The 13,221-nt window shown below is 49.2% G+C and overlaps 1 protein-coding gene across 1 annotated transcript in view; it reads left to right on the top strand.

The window, feature by feature from the left end:
• DIP-lambda (Dpr-interacting protein lambda) overlaps positions 1-13,221 on the top strand; it is a 107,189-nt gene that overhangs the window by 64,895 nt on the left and 29,073 nt on the right. The window contains exon 4 of the mRNA XM_011138477.3: positions 12,427-12,542. Coding sequence (XP_011136779.1) covers positions 12,427-12,542 — 116 coding nt within the window. The remainder of the gene's footprint in view (positions 1-12,426; positions 12,543-13,221) is intronic.

Below are 13,221 nucleotides of genomic sequence, written 5' to 3'. Positions count from 1 at the left end.
ACGAAACTCACGTCCCTCCGACGCCCGGAGGCGGTACAAGGGGAATTCATTTGGCATTCAAGGCAGGCAGACGCCGGAGATGGCCGCTGAAGCGGCCCGCGGACGCGTGGCTGCCGAATAAACGAGTGTCCGAATGTGCTTGAGCGAAAACGCGTGATACGGCGAGTTTGCTCCTTCGTCGCGTCGCCGGCTCTTTTGATCGCGGAGAGATCGGCCGCCTGCGATCCTGCGAGGCTGCGAAATCGCTCGCGAGGTCGCTCGTAATCCCGTTCGGGCACATCGGGGCCGAATAATAGCCGCGTGGAGAGCGGGAAACACGCCGTGTCGAAAATGTGTGGAATTTGTGTAAAATTCGCGCAGGACGCGAATGGAATTAATGGATACGTCTAATGGAGAGCGAGCGCGGGAGAGGAGGAGAGGAGATCGCGCGATGAAACATAATTTATCGGGGCCGGCAAAAATTAGGCTGCCGTCATCGAGGATTCGCGGACACAGCGCAAAACTGCGCTGAAACGCGGAAATTTCGGCGCGGTAATACAGCGAACAATGAGCGAACCAAAGTGCGCGTCACAATTACGCGTTCCACATCGCGCTCGCATGAAACCGCGCGCCGAATACGACAGAGAGAGAGGGAGAGAGAGAGAGAGAGAGAGAGAGAGAGACACAGAAAAAAAACAAATTGTATCCATGATTCAACAAAGGCCGGGAGATGGAGCGTGCAATTAAAAAGCGGCGACGACGGCCGCCGGTGAAATTGTCAGCGAGCGGACTCGCCGAGGGATCCGCGGCCGAAATGAAGGGCGGGGAATTTTCCGCGGGAGGGACGGGGGAGGGTGACTGGAAATTCGACCGGTTAATACCGCGGCGGGGGTGCGCGACGAGCGAGTCAATGGGGGGGGGGGAGGTCCGCTGTGCTCGGCGTCGTTAAACGGCGCGCGGCGTCTTCTCTCCGCGTCGAGGAAGTAACGGGCGGTTCAGCAAGGTGCGCGCAAATGGAAGAAAGAACAGAAATACACAAAGGCGAGGGGAAGCCAGCCGAGAGAGAGAGAGAGAGAGAGAGAGAGAGAGAGAGAGAGAGTCGCAGCCGCGCCTCCGACAGATTATGCTAACGAGACAATCCCCGGCGGTAAACCAGAGGCGCACAGCGGCTCGACTGAGACGGTCCTCCTCCTTTATTTTTCTCCTTCGGCGGAGATCCTGCGCGCCGCCTCCTACTTCCTTCAGATCGGCGGCAGCGAGAGTATCCAGCCGGATTGCAAGCGCCTTCGCCGCCCAGGAAGAAGCAGACTCGCGGAGAAGGGGAGAGCGAAAGCCCCGCTGCCGGAAGTAGCAATGATGCGATCCAAGGGAATTCGAACGCGATTTGCCGATTGAGCGGCCGAGTAAAGAGCGATTAGAGCGATCCGAATGCAGATTTGAAGGAGACAACACTAATGCTACGGGGTGGCGCGCGCAAGAGAGAGAGAGAGAGAGAGAGAGAGAGAGAGCGAAATACGAGAAGGGTGGCTCGCCAGCTCGATGAATTCCTCGACGCTTTAATTATTGAGGAACGGATGAGACCTTTTTCTCTGAATCGCGATTGCGCGGGTTATCACAGCGCGGATACGTTCGCGAGTACTCGCTTCCGGTATCGGCGCTCTTGTTGGTTTTGTTGTGGAAAAATGGTAATACAGCGGGGGGCGGCGAGAGGGCGAATAGGGCTTGCTCTCGCGAAGCGCGATGAATTCCTCGACGCTTTAATTATTGAGGAACGGATGAAACCTTTTCTTTCTTCGCCCGCGGTCGAGTAGTTTCGTTCGTTCGCGAGTACTCGCGTGTTCGCTATCGATACTCTCTCTCTCTCTCTCTCTCTCTCTCCCTCTCTCTCGTTACTCTCTCGTAAATCTCTCCGTTTCTCTCCGCGCCGCTCCACGTGGAGCGCAAGCGACTCGCTGCCACGCCGTCGGGATTTCTTGACGCTTCTGTTTTATACTTCGGAATAAAATACAGCAGTAACTTGAAAAAAAAATGTACTCGGGTAGCGAGCTGCGAGCTTCCAGATCCTACGATCTAAAAAGGTCCGGTACCTTCTAATTAAGCGAATCATTTGTATCGTCCCTCCTCCCAGGCCTCGTTTTATTTTTTCCGCACAACGACAATCGCGCGGCGCGCCCCGAACTCCTATTGGACATTCGATCCGTACCCTCGTTTACCGCAACGAGGGAAAGAGCAGCTTGCGGGGCGCGGGGTGGGGCGCGGAGGAGGGAGCCGCTTTATTTTTTCCTCCATACCACTCCGCGACGTATTTTCGCCGAGCGTTCGGTAATCGCGACTCGCCCTTAATTGCGCAATTACGCACGCTCCCTTTTTCACGACACGACACGACGACGACGACGACGACGACGACGACGACGACGACGACGTACGGTGACGCGACGCGAGGGAAACTCGCATTACACCGGCGGTTCGCATCTCCGCCCTCTCGCTCTCGCCCTCCCCGCCTCTCTCTAACTTCTATCTACCGGCGGATTCCCCGTTTAAGCTAAAATCAATAGGCGCGTGCTCCGATCTGATAAGTATCCCGAAGAGAGAACCCTCCTGCCCTCTCTCTCTCTCTCTCTTTCTCTGTCTCCTCTGCTCTCCTCCGTCGGAGAGAATCCTCTCGCCCCAACACGTACTCAAATCTACCGGTGCGTGTACACGTGTATACCGGGTGTCCGACGATGAGACATGAGACGGAGCTCTCGTGTGCGTGCAGACTGGCTGAAGCTGAAGAGAAAAGTTCCTCCTGTGTTGTCCGCGAGCGAGCTCGTGAAATTCCGAGTGATTAATAGAGGAAGATTGCTGAATGAACATGCGCGATCTGTCAAATGAGCCACGACGGCGACGTCCGCCGTCGTGCGCTCGTAAGTTAGATTAGGTGAAAGCGAACGGAAAAGTGCTCCAGCATTTTGCGAGAAGTCACAGAAGCACAGTTTCGAGTTGTTTCGGTCGAGGAACATTGCGCGGATCGTTCGCGTTGATATTTTCCAACCGATAATTCCCACGCGTGAGAGCCGCGTCGTTTCAGACACCCTGTATACGCGCGGGCATATTTACGGATGTGGCGAAATTATCCCGACTGCTGTCACCCGCAAGCTCCCTCCGCCCTCTTCGGATTCGTCCTCGTCTAATTTGCAGCTTCGTCATCGACTCCTCGGCGCGGAGCGGCGGCGGCGCGCGAGGACGTCAAAGGTAAACCCGTCGATATCAATCCCGCCGTTTAGCTTCGGCTTTTGCCGGCGTTGGCTCGCGCCCGCTGATATCGCCGCCGATAAGCGCGATAATCGATCTCTGTCACTCTTGGGATATTTTACACGGGGGACGCGCTGCAAAAATATTGTTTACGCTATATTTCAGCTGCAAGCCGGCCCGACGTTTGCAGTTTAGCTGTTTGGGAAAATAACAACCGGCTGGCCGGCGCGCAAAGTCCGATACATCCAGATGCGTATCGAAATCGAGCGCGCGCGCGCGCGCGCGCACGAAGGGGTGATTTGCGACCCCAATTTTAAATTACTCCCGTGCACGCCGACTCTTATCCCGAATTTACGCGTGCGGTCTCGCCCCGTTTTGCACGCGACGACTTCCCCGGGTCTCGCTCATCCCCTGGCGAGCACATGGCCGGCCTTTTTTACGCGGCACTTTTGCGTCGCGCGGCCGTAAATCCTTCGTTACCGGAACTTTTTAACGCGAAACTCTTTCGCGTAATCCCTCCGGCGCGTCCTCTGTTTGCCGAAAAGATTCCGTCGCCGGCGCGCGCCGCGCGTGACGTAACCTCCGCTCCTACGCGACCTTATGCATAACCCTCTCGATATAAGGGGGTTCGTTCTCGCATGGACGGGGATGGGGAGAGAGGGAAAGAGAGGGAGAGGGAGAGAGAGAAAGAAAGAGAGAGAGGTCTCTCCCTCTCTCTGTCTCTCTGTCTCGCCCCCGCTGTGCAAGAATCCGTGGAATTTTTCGAGTTAGTTCTCTCGCGCTGCCGCGATCTGAAAATCCGGAACATTTGAGCAAAAACAAAAAGGGCCAGGACGTTTAATCCTCACGGAAATACGGAGTAATTCCGCTGTCTTCCCCCGCCTCGAACACTGCCCGAGCTGCCCGGCTGCTCCCGATTGTCCTTCCGACCCTTCTCTTTTTAATTAAAACAGAACTTTTGTTCAATTACATTATACACGGGGTGGCCGAGATTCGTCGTGACTCACCCCCTCCGGCTGGAGGATTCTCGGGACGCAATGGAAGGGCTTCGGAGGAGAGAAGCTTCGGCATCGAGGCGCATCGACCATATTTGAATTATAAGACATTCCCGTGTGTGCACACACAACGGAGGGACATTGTCTCTCCCGTTTCATCCTCGGCGGATCGCGCTGGCAAAATGTACAGGCTGTTCCAAAAAGGGTGCAGACAAATAAAGGAGTAAACATAATGTCCAAAATGCTCGGTTGAAGCGTCGAGACCGCAAGGATGAATCTCGATGTGTTAACGCGACACATGCAATCCCGAGCAAAACATTGTTAAGGCCATTCTCATGAAGCATAAGGCCCCGATAAGGCTGAAAGCAGAATGCCCAAGAAAAGAGATATCTCATTATTATCACATTCCCAAGATCGATCTTTTCAGGATACCTTAGATTTTACGAAATAATGCTTAGATAGGGAAGGCTGAGAAGGGCCTTAGAAGAATTTTTTAAAGATGCTTTAGATTTCACGAAATAACGCTTTAACATGGGAAGCTGATGTGGATCTTAGAAGGATCTTTTAAGGATGCTTTAGATATATAAAATTAAGTTTTGTTATAGAAAATTAATAAGATCTGAAGCGTGTAATAAAATTGCCATAGTTTGATATTGTTTTAGTAAGTACGCTCTATCTGGTTCTTTTAAAAATGTTTTAATTATACTGCAATTAAAAACAAATTTTATTAATCTTATTAGTTGCTGTATTCATTAATCTCTTCCAAGGATTTTTCTATTGCCTTCGTTTTGAAATGCAGCAAACTCTGATAAAAACGGTAGCAGGATTTTTATGTGCAAAGAATGCTATATTTTATTGTAAAGTGTGCTATATATTTTTGAAATAAAAAATTCTTGTTATATGCTAACAAGGTTATAAAGAAGTAAAGAAATTACAGTCTAAATTTCTTGGAATGAAAAGAACGAATTTTACTCGAACAATAATAAAAATATCTCCTTACAAGGCCTTATTAATATTGCCTTATAAAGACCCGTTAAACCATTTGTAGTACCCTTGTCTTTCTATTTCTACTTAGGGCCCGATTAATATTAGAGAAAAATAATCAGAGCCCTGTTAATTTTTTCTATTCGGGATAATATTGACATAAAAAACTTCAAGAAAAAAGAAAAATTCAAGGAGACGCTCAAAACCTAACTTAACCAACCGAGCGTTTTAGGCACCATGTTTATCGCAACTTTTCCCCGATTTGCCCCGATAAAAGCGATACAATTATACACAGCCAGCCCATGCTTTTTGGAGCGTCCTGTATAATAACGGCAACATCACCGTCCGAAGGGTTAATCGCGCGACCAGCAGTGCGCTCCTTGACGGTCCACGTCGCGGTCGCGGTTCGCGGTGCTCTCAATTTTTGCCGGTCGCCCCCTCCCCTCCCGGCCACCGCGCGGCCGACGCATCGCGATGATTGCGCTGTCGCGGCGCAAATGTTTCTTTGATGACCATCCGCGGCCCATTGTCGAGAGCCACGCTAATTGTCGCTTTTGCCCGGCACGTCTGCCTATTAGCATACGCATTGTTGAGCGTGTCGCGCGTTTCTTGCGGCTGCTCTCTCGCCGTCCGCTAAATTTCGCACGGCACGGGCCTCCGAAAGTGCCTCCCCGCCTCCCCCTGCCCTCGCGACCTTAATAATTCACACTCTCCGCGAGTCGCGGCTGGCTGCTTTCACTGACACGCTGATCGCTCACATACCATCAACGCGGCGCGTTAAGTTGGATTCTCACTGCCCGTCGAGACACGTCGGAGTACTGGCGGTATCCGTCAACTCGGAAAGAAAAGAAAAATCCACGTGCGGAGGGTTGATGGACCCACGGCGGTCGTCGGCCACGTCCAGACCGATGGCGTAAAACGGCCTTAACCTAATCCCACGAAAGCGCGCGCGCGCGCGTGCGCGTCAACGTGTTTGAGTAGCGCGTCGTTTCGACATTTCGCGCAAATGGATCCTAAGCTCACGAGTTTCCGAGTAAACCGAACGAGTAAATGTATCGCCGCGTTTGCTCGGCGCGAGTATCGAGATTTAAACATTGACTGAACTCCAACGTGCGCGCGCGCGCGCGCACACACACACACACACGTGGCCGCGCACGTGGAGATTACAAGGCAAATCTTCGTCATACGTATGTAACAGAGCGATAGGAAGGGACCAGCGGTACCGCGAGCGGCTCACGACGCGGCGTCGACGACCATTTCGGCAGCCGGGAACATTCTCTCTCTCTCTCTCTCTCTCTCTCTCTCTCTCTCTCTCTCTCTCTCTCTCTCTCTCTCTCTCTCTCTCTCACTCACTCTCTCGATATCTCGCGAGAACGGGAGCTCCGCGCGTGCGAGTGTGTCGGCCGGAGGGAGCGCATTTTAGATTCGCGATTTCGACGATATAGGATTTGCCGGGCGTGCGGGCGAAAGAGCGGCGGGATCCAAACTCTTTGAATCGGCGGACGGCTCCGCGCGCCGCCATTGTGTGGGTGGCTTACCGTCGTTTCCCCGGGATAAAGTGGGTATCAGCGGATACTGCTCATCCCGAGTCTATCGCCGGAGCCCGACGGTTCTCGTGAGTATCCCTCCGTCCCTTAAATTACAGGCCGAGCCGACGCCCGTAGCGTCTCTCGCTGACTTTTATAATCGGCTTTAATGCCGCCCCGCGAAAGGTCACCTCCGGCTCCTCCGCGCCTTTTCCCGCCGGCACGCTCGGCTCCGCGCGGCGGGCGCGCTTATTACGTCGCGAGGACGCTCGACGACTCTGAAGTTTCCGTGTCGCCGCGTGAAGGAGGACTTGTCGATGTCGCGGACCGATCGATTCGATGAGCCGTGGGCTTGCGTGGAGACCGCCATGGCTTCTCGAGAGGACACCTCGCGCCTAAGACTGCGTTCCGAAACTCGACTCGATAGAACCTGAAGTAGAGCAGGAAATAGTAAGCCTGAGTAAGTGCCTAAGAGATATCGCGGTCGTGAAGGACTCGGTTCTGGATATTGCATGCTTTGACATGCCGTGTGAACTTAGCCCTTTAACGCCCGACTTTTTTATAAGTGTTTTAAGAATAAAATTTGAGCTTTTTTAAACTGAGACTATAAGTAGTGATAACCAAAAAAAATATCAGAATTTTATATCTACGAAAAATTACCTTTCCAAGCAGAAACTGCTTTTCCTCTATTCATGTTTCTAATCTATAATAATTGATTCGATACAATTCAATCCGTTATCATTCAGAGCGTCAAGCTTACTATTTCAGAAGAATATCTTATAGATCACCATTTAGATAGCCAATCGTCCCTTCATTTTCCGCCGCATAAAAACTGTATGTCACCAGGTTTCACGAGAATAGGTTGATTTCTTGATTTTTATGTCCATCATATTGGATTCGCCATTTTGAATTTCTGTATTCTTTTAATTTCACATTTGGCATCTGAGAAAGCTTCCAAATGTATAAAATTATAACAGATACCAATCTATTCATTTATAGTGCACTTCTAGATGCCAGTAACAATGCTAACTATGCCTACTTGGAATTTGACAGAACATGTTATCATTAAAACTGGGCTAAAAACAGACTAAACCGAATCTACATACAATCTCTATACCATTTTTTAGAAGAAGAATTCACTTTTACAGTGATGCAAAGAAAACGAAAATATCTCCTTTTTTCACTAAGTTGTGGATTCTTAAATGTGTTTTTGGTAACTATAGTTACCAGTAGACGTTAAAGGGTTAAGTAACTTATATTAGAGGTGCATATTAGAGATATGCAAAAATTTTAGTCTTTTTAATGCAATTATTTTATTTTAAATTGAAATACCTCGCCCTTCTAACTTGGTTGGTACTGAAGTTCCTAAAACGCCATTCATTACTGATTTACATAACAGATAACTGGTTTACATAACAGATAACTGGTTTACATAGCTGATTTACTGGTGCACATAACCTCGCATACCACCAAATACACAAAAGGACTTTCTGCTGTGTGAATATTTAGTTTTGTCGCTGATGTAGAAGGCTGTCCGGAGTCGGAAGACCCAGGAATGTCTGCGTTTAGGATCATCATACATAATTCATTTTTCATCGCCAGTAATACTTTTCGACAAGAAACTTTTTCTGCGCTATCTGAAAAGCGATGAAACGCACGTACTCAACCGGCGGGTAATGCTGTCTTGCGAAAATTCAAGCGGCACCCATTTTCCGAGCTTCTGAATTTTTCCCACTTCATACAGTCGTCTTGAAACTATTGTTTGGTCAATTCCGAGCTGCTCTGCAAGTTCTACTTGAGTTTGGGCCGGATTTTCATTCAACAACGCTTGCAAATTGTCGGCCTCAAGCTTTCGTGACCTTCTAGACCGCGAATGATCGCTCGCATCAAAATCATGGCCTTTAAAGCGACGCAATATTTTCTTCAAGAACAGAGCAAATGGATTCACATGCTCTAGCAGCATTTTTCCTTGCTATAATTTATATCGAATGCAGCGTCGAGTGTAAAGTTTTCGTCGCTCGTTGCATCAACCGTTATTTTTAAAGTTATGTGTACCAATCATAATGAATGACAATTTTAGAAAGTTCAACAGCAACCTTACGAAAACACAAAACGGCGGGAAAATATTTCAGTCGTTAAGTAGCGATACATGCTGTCTCAAGCCAGAATCGTGTGAAACAATTAGTTGACAAATAAAATAAAAAAAAATAAATCGAGAAATCCTAAAAGCCTGCCCGCGGAGAAAAATGTTTAGTCAAATGAGACCATTTTCTGGTGAGATATGAACAATACAGAAATTCCGGTTGAGGTTGTCAGAATTCAACCTGAGTCATCAAGATTTCTCCTCGATTCGGGCGGAATTCTGGTCTTTTGAATCGGAATTTCACCAGAAAATTCGTTCACTCAACCAAACGTCTCGCTAATGGCATAAAATGCCAAATTTTGGCATTGTGCTGGTATGTACTATGCGAATGTAATTATAGAGGGTGCAAAACCAGCTTGCACCCTTTCGATCCCTCGATACCCTGCCTTCGATTGCCACGTTGCAATTGGATTCAATCAAAGATGAAGCCGACGAGTACAGGAAATAGACAAGCAGAGCATCGCTCGGAAATGATGCGGCCCTTTCAAGTTACGTTCGCTGTATAAATATACGGAGATGCCATTGCGAGTTACTGAAACACGATCGGCGGCACGTGACATCTCCAGTTCTCCATAAACGTTGGCTCCAGCGCATACAGTACTACCTACCTACCTATCTTTTGTTGTCTAAGTTTTCCTGCCCATTCGAGACAGAAAAACCGGCGCTCCTCTCGCTCGCCCTCACGCTGGACACAAACGGAGCGATGCGAAACGAAGTGGAGTGAGCGGAGTTGGTTCCGGAGTAGTACAGCCGCGAACATCACAGCGATCTTAATTTCCTGGGCGGATGCTGCGTGATAATTTCGATGAAAAATTCCATCCTGCGCGCGAGTGCGCCCCGTAATTAACGAGGAGACGGCAGGTCACGCGCGCGTCCGTAGCAAGCTCTGTCGCTCGGCGAAAGGGCCTAATTAATTAGATATCCCTGCGACAAATTGCTAGAATTACACCTCACTGATTGCAATTACACTCGGAATGAAATTCCAACACAATAAAAGCATGGCGTACCGTGCTCGTGTCGCGCCGTCCCGTCTGGCCGCTTCTTCTCTCTTTTCTCTTTCTTTCTTTCTTCTTGTCTCTCTTTCTTCTCACGCACGCACGCATGCACGCACGCACGCGTGCCCTCGCGCTATGACCCTCCCTCGCTCGTAGCGCTTTATGAAAAATTAAACGCAGGATTAGAATTCCTCCATTATTTAAGAAGGGTATGAGAGAAAAGGGCAGAGATAGAGAGAGAGAGAGAGAGAGAGAGGGAGAGAGAGAGAGAGATGCGCGCGTGACCGTAGCACTTTGACTATTTCGGACTCCGCTTTCCTTTGGCAAGTTTTCTGTGTATTACAGACTGCAAAATTGAAATTCCAAAGGTCGCAGTCGAAGGAAACGTAAGGGATCGTAAAGGATCGTAAAATGAGCCGCGAGCAGTAATCGCGCATTAGAATCCCGAGCAAAAAATTGTTAGGGCCATCCTCATGAAGCATAAGACCCCGATAAGGCTGAAAGTAGAATGCTCTAAAAAGGGATGCCTCATTATTACCACATCAAGCCCCGAGATGGATCTTTTAAGATACCTTAGATTTTACGAAATAAGGCTTTGGTAGGGAAAGCTGAGAAGGGTCTTAAAAGGGTTTATTAAGGATACTTTAGATTTTACGAAATAACTCTTTAACATGGAAAACTGATGTAAGTCTTAGAAGAATCTTTTAAGGATGCTTTATATATATATATACAAAATCAAGTTTTGTTATAGAAAATTAATAAGATTTGAAAGCGTGTAATAAAATATTGTCATAGTTTGGTATTGTTTTAGTAAGTACGTTCTATCTGATTCTTTTGAAGATTTTTTAATTATACCGCAATTAAAAACAAATTTTATTAGTTTTATTAGTTGTCAAATTCATTAGTCTCTTCCAAGGATTTTTCCAGGTATTGCCAAGTATTCCAAGTATTGCTTTACCGAGTATTGCCTTCGTTTTGAAATGCAGCAGACTTTAATAAAAACAGTAGCAGGATTTTTATGTGTACAGAATGCTATATTTTACTGCAAAGTATGCTATATTTTTGAAATAAAAAATTGTTGTTGTATACTAACAACGTTATCAAGAAATAAAGAAATTCCAGTCTAAATTTCTTGGAATGAAAAGAACGAATATTTTTACTCAAGCAATAATAAAAATATTTCTTTATAACATCCTATTAATATTGCCTTATAAGGCCCTGTTAGTACCTTATAAGGACCCTCATAATATTGCCTTATAAGGACCCGTTAAACCATTTGTTACATATCTTGTAGAGCCCTTGTCTTTCTATCCCTACTAGGGCGATTAATGTTAGGGAAAAATAATCAGACCCTTACCAGAGCCCTTAATTTAATTTTTCTACTCGGGATGGCGCGTCAACTCGGGCGAATAACCGGCGAGATATTAGCGGGCAACGTAACAATTTATTTTAAGATATTGCCCAGCATTCGGCAGCCACTGGGGCTTCCCAGCGATCAGTTGACGACCCGGCCATTTTCTCCATCGGAAAATTAAATTTAAGTAGTTAATAAACGGCCGGACAACGCTCTCTGCCTCCTTCTTTCTCGTTGAGAGACAGAGAGAAGAAACCGTCGCCCAGAGTGGAAGGGAGAAAGGGGGCGCGGGGCGAGGGGTAGAGCCGTAAAACCCAAGCCATGAAAACGGAGCCAGGCGTCCGGATTACGACTGCGAGATTCAAGAATTTTTCCATTTATCGCCCTTCTTGCATGAACGCATACAAGAATTCGATACGAGAATATGGGCGGCCCGCCCGCGCCGCCTTCGCGCCGCTCTCCTCTTCCGGCGCGGGGACGCCGGGGAGAGAAACAGGGGATGTCACCCCTCCGCCCGTCCCTCGACCTCCGCCTTGAATATCTAATCGACGGCGCGCTGCTCGCTCATGCATGCACTTCGACGGCGAATCGCGGCGATGCATTCCGCGAGACACTCGTCAGAGACGCCGCCGCCGCCGCCGCCGCCGTCGCCGCCGTCGGGGGCGCGTTCGCTCTTCCTCTAGTTCTTTTTCCGAAACACTCGCGCGCATCGCATTTTTCGAAGCGCGCGCCGCGCGCGATGCGATCGCCTCGCGTAATATCCGGCGGAATTGAAAAGGGCGGAACGGCAGCGTAACGCAGAACGCGTTTTGTTTGTCGATTATTGTGTTCGATAGCGGCCCCGCTGCTATCGGGGGAGAAGGGATTGGCGGGGCGACGGGAGGGGGGGGGTACGAAGGTTGCGAATCTCGCGAATTGATTGCAAACGCAATAAACTTTTCTCCCCCCGCCGCGCCGTCCCCGAATATTTTATTACTTTTGTCATCATCCTCGCGTTGCCGCCTCGCGGCCTTTTCGCTCTTCTTCTTGTTTCTTTCATTTGCACGGCATCTATCCTGCCCGGCTTATAGTCTTTACGCGCGGCGAGTCGCGCGAGTCGGAGGAGATTCTTTTTTGTCGAGCTTATTTGTTTCTCGGACTCGCGCGCGCGCGATCGAGAGAGGAGGAGAGACGACACGGAGTAATCGAACGGCGTCACTTTGCTGCGATGTTTCAGGCCAAATCACCCCGGACGTGTTGCCCGAGTTCTTAGCTCCTTTGGAAAATCACACGGTGATACAAGGCCGCGACGTCTTCTTCACCTGCGTCGTTAATCACCTGCAGTCTTACAAGGTACAACCCTCTTTTGTCACAAATTGCCCCCTCGCCCGCCTCGTACCGCCTTCAGACGGACGAGAGATCGCTGTCGCGTCGAAAAAGAGTCGAAGAGATGTTTGCTCTTCAAGTTGCCCGGCGGCGGTCTTGACCAACGGCTTTGCGGACGGACGTTGAATTCGACGCGCTCGAATGTCGCGGATGCGCCAGCGAGGAAACTACGTAATAAAACTTGCATCGGAGGACGCGGCGGGCGCGTTTTATCGCAGCGAGACGAGAGAGTCGTAGCCGCGTTAACGCGACGTAATAGAAGCATGTACCTTCCACTCGGCCGACATCGAAATTTCTTTCCGAGTCGGGCTACGAGTTCGTCCGCGACTACCATCCGCGAATATTGATGCGAACGTCGGTCGGTTACACCGGGCTAATTCCGGATCTCATCAGATTTACCTTCAAGATAGATGCGCGTATCCATTGTGCTGAAAATTGTAGTAATTCCGTCTCTCCTCGCCGCGCGGCTCGGCCGCTCCATCGCGATCAGTTTTAACTCCTTGACTGGTGAGCTAAATTTCGCCGAGCGAAAGCGCTCGAGCTGACAAAAAATGGATTCGCGTCGGCCGGACGGTGTCGTTAAAATTTCGCGTCCGGGCGTTTTCGAAGATGAAGCGAACACTTTTTCAACTGGCGATTGAATCTG

The sequence above is a fragment of the Harpegnathos saltator genome, unplaced genomic scaffold (genome assembly GCF_003227715.2).
Source record: "Harpegnathos saltator strain DR-91 unplaced genomic scaffold, Hsal_v8.6 scaffold205, whole genome shotgun sequence".
Taxonomy (NCBI): Eukaryota; Metazoa; Arthropoda; class Insecta; order Hymenoptera; family Formicidae; genus Harpegnathos; species Harpegnathos saltator.
The sequence above is the reverse complement of the archived record's forward strand: the minus strand, read 5'-3'. Positions and strand labels throughout refer to the sequence as shown.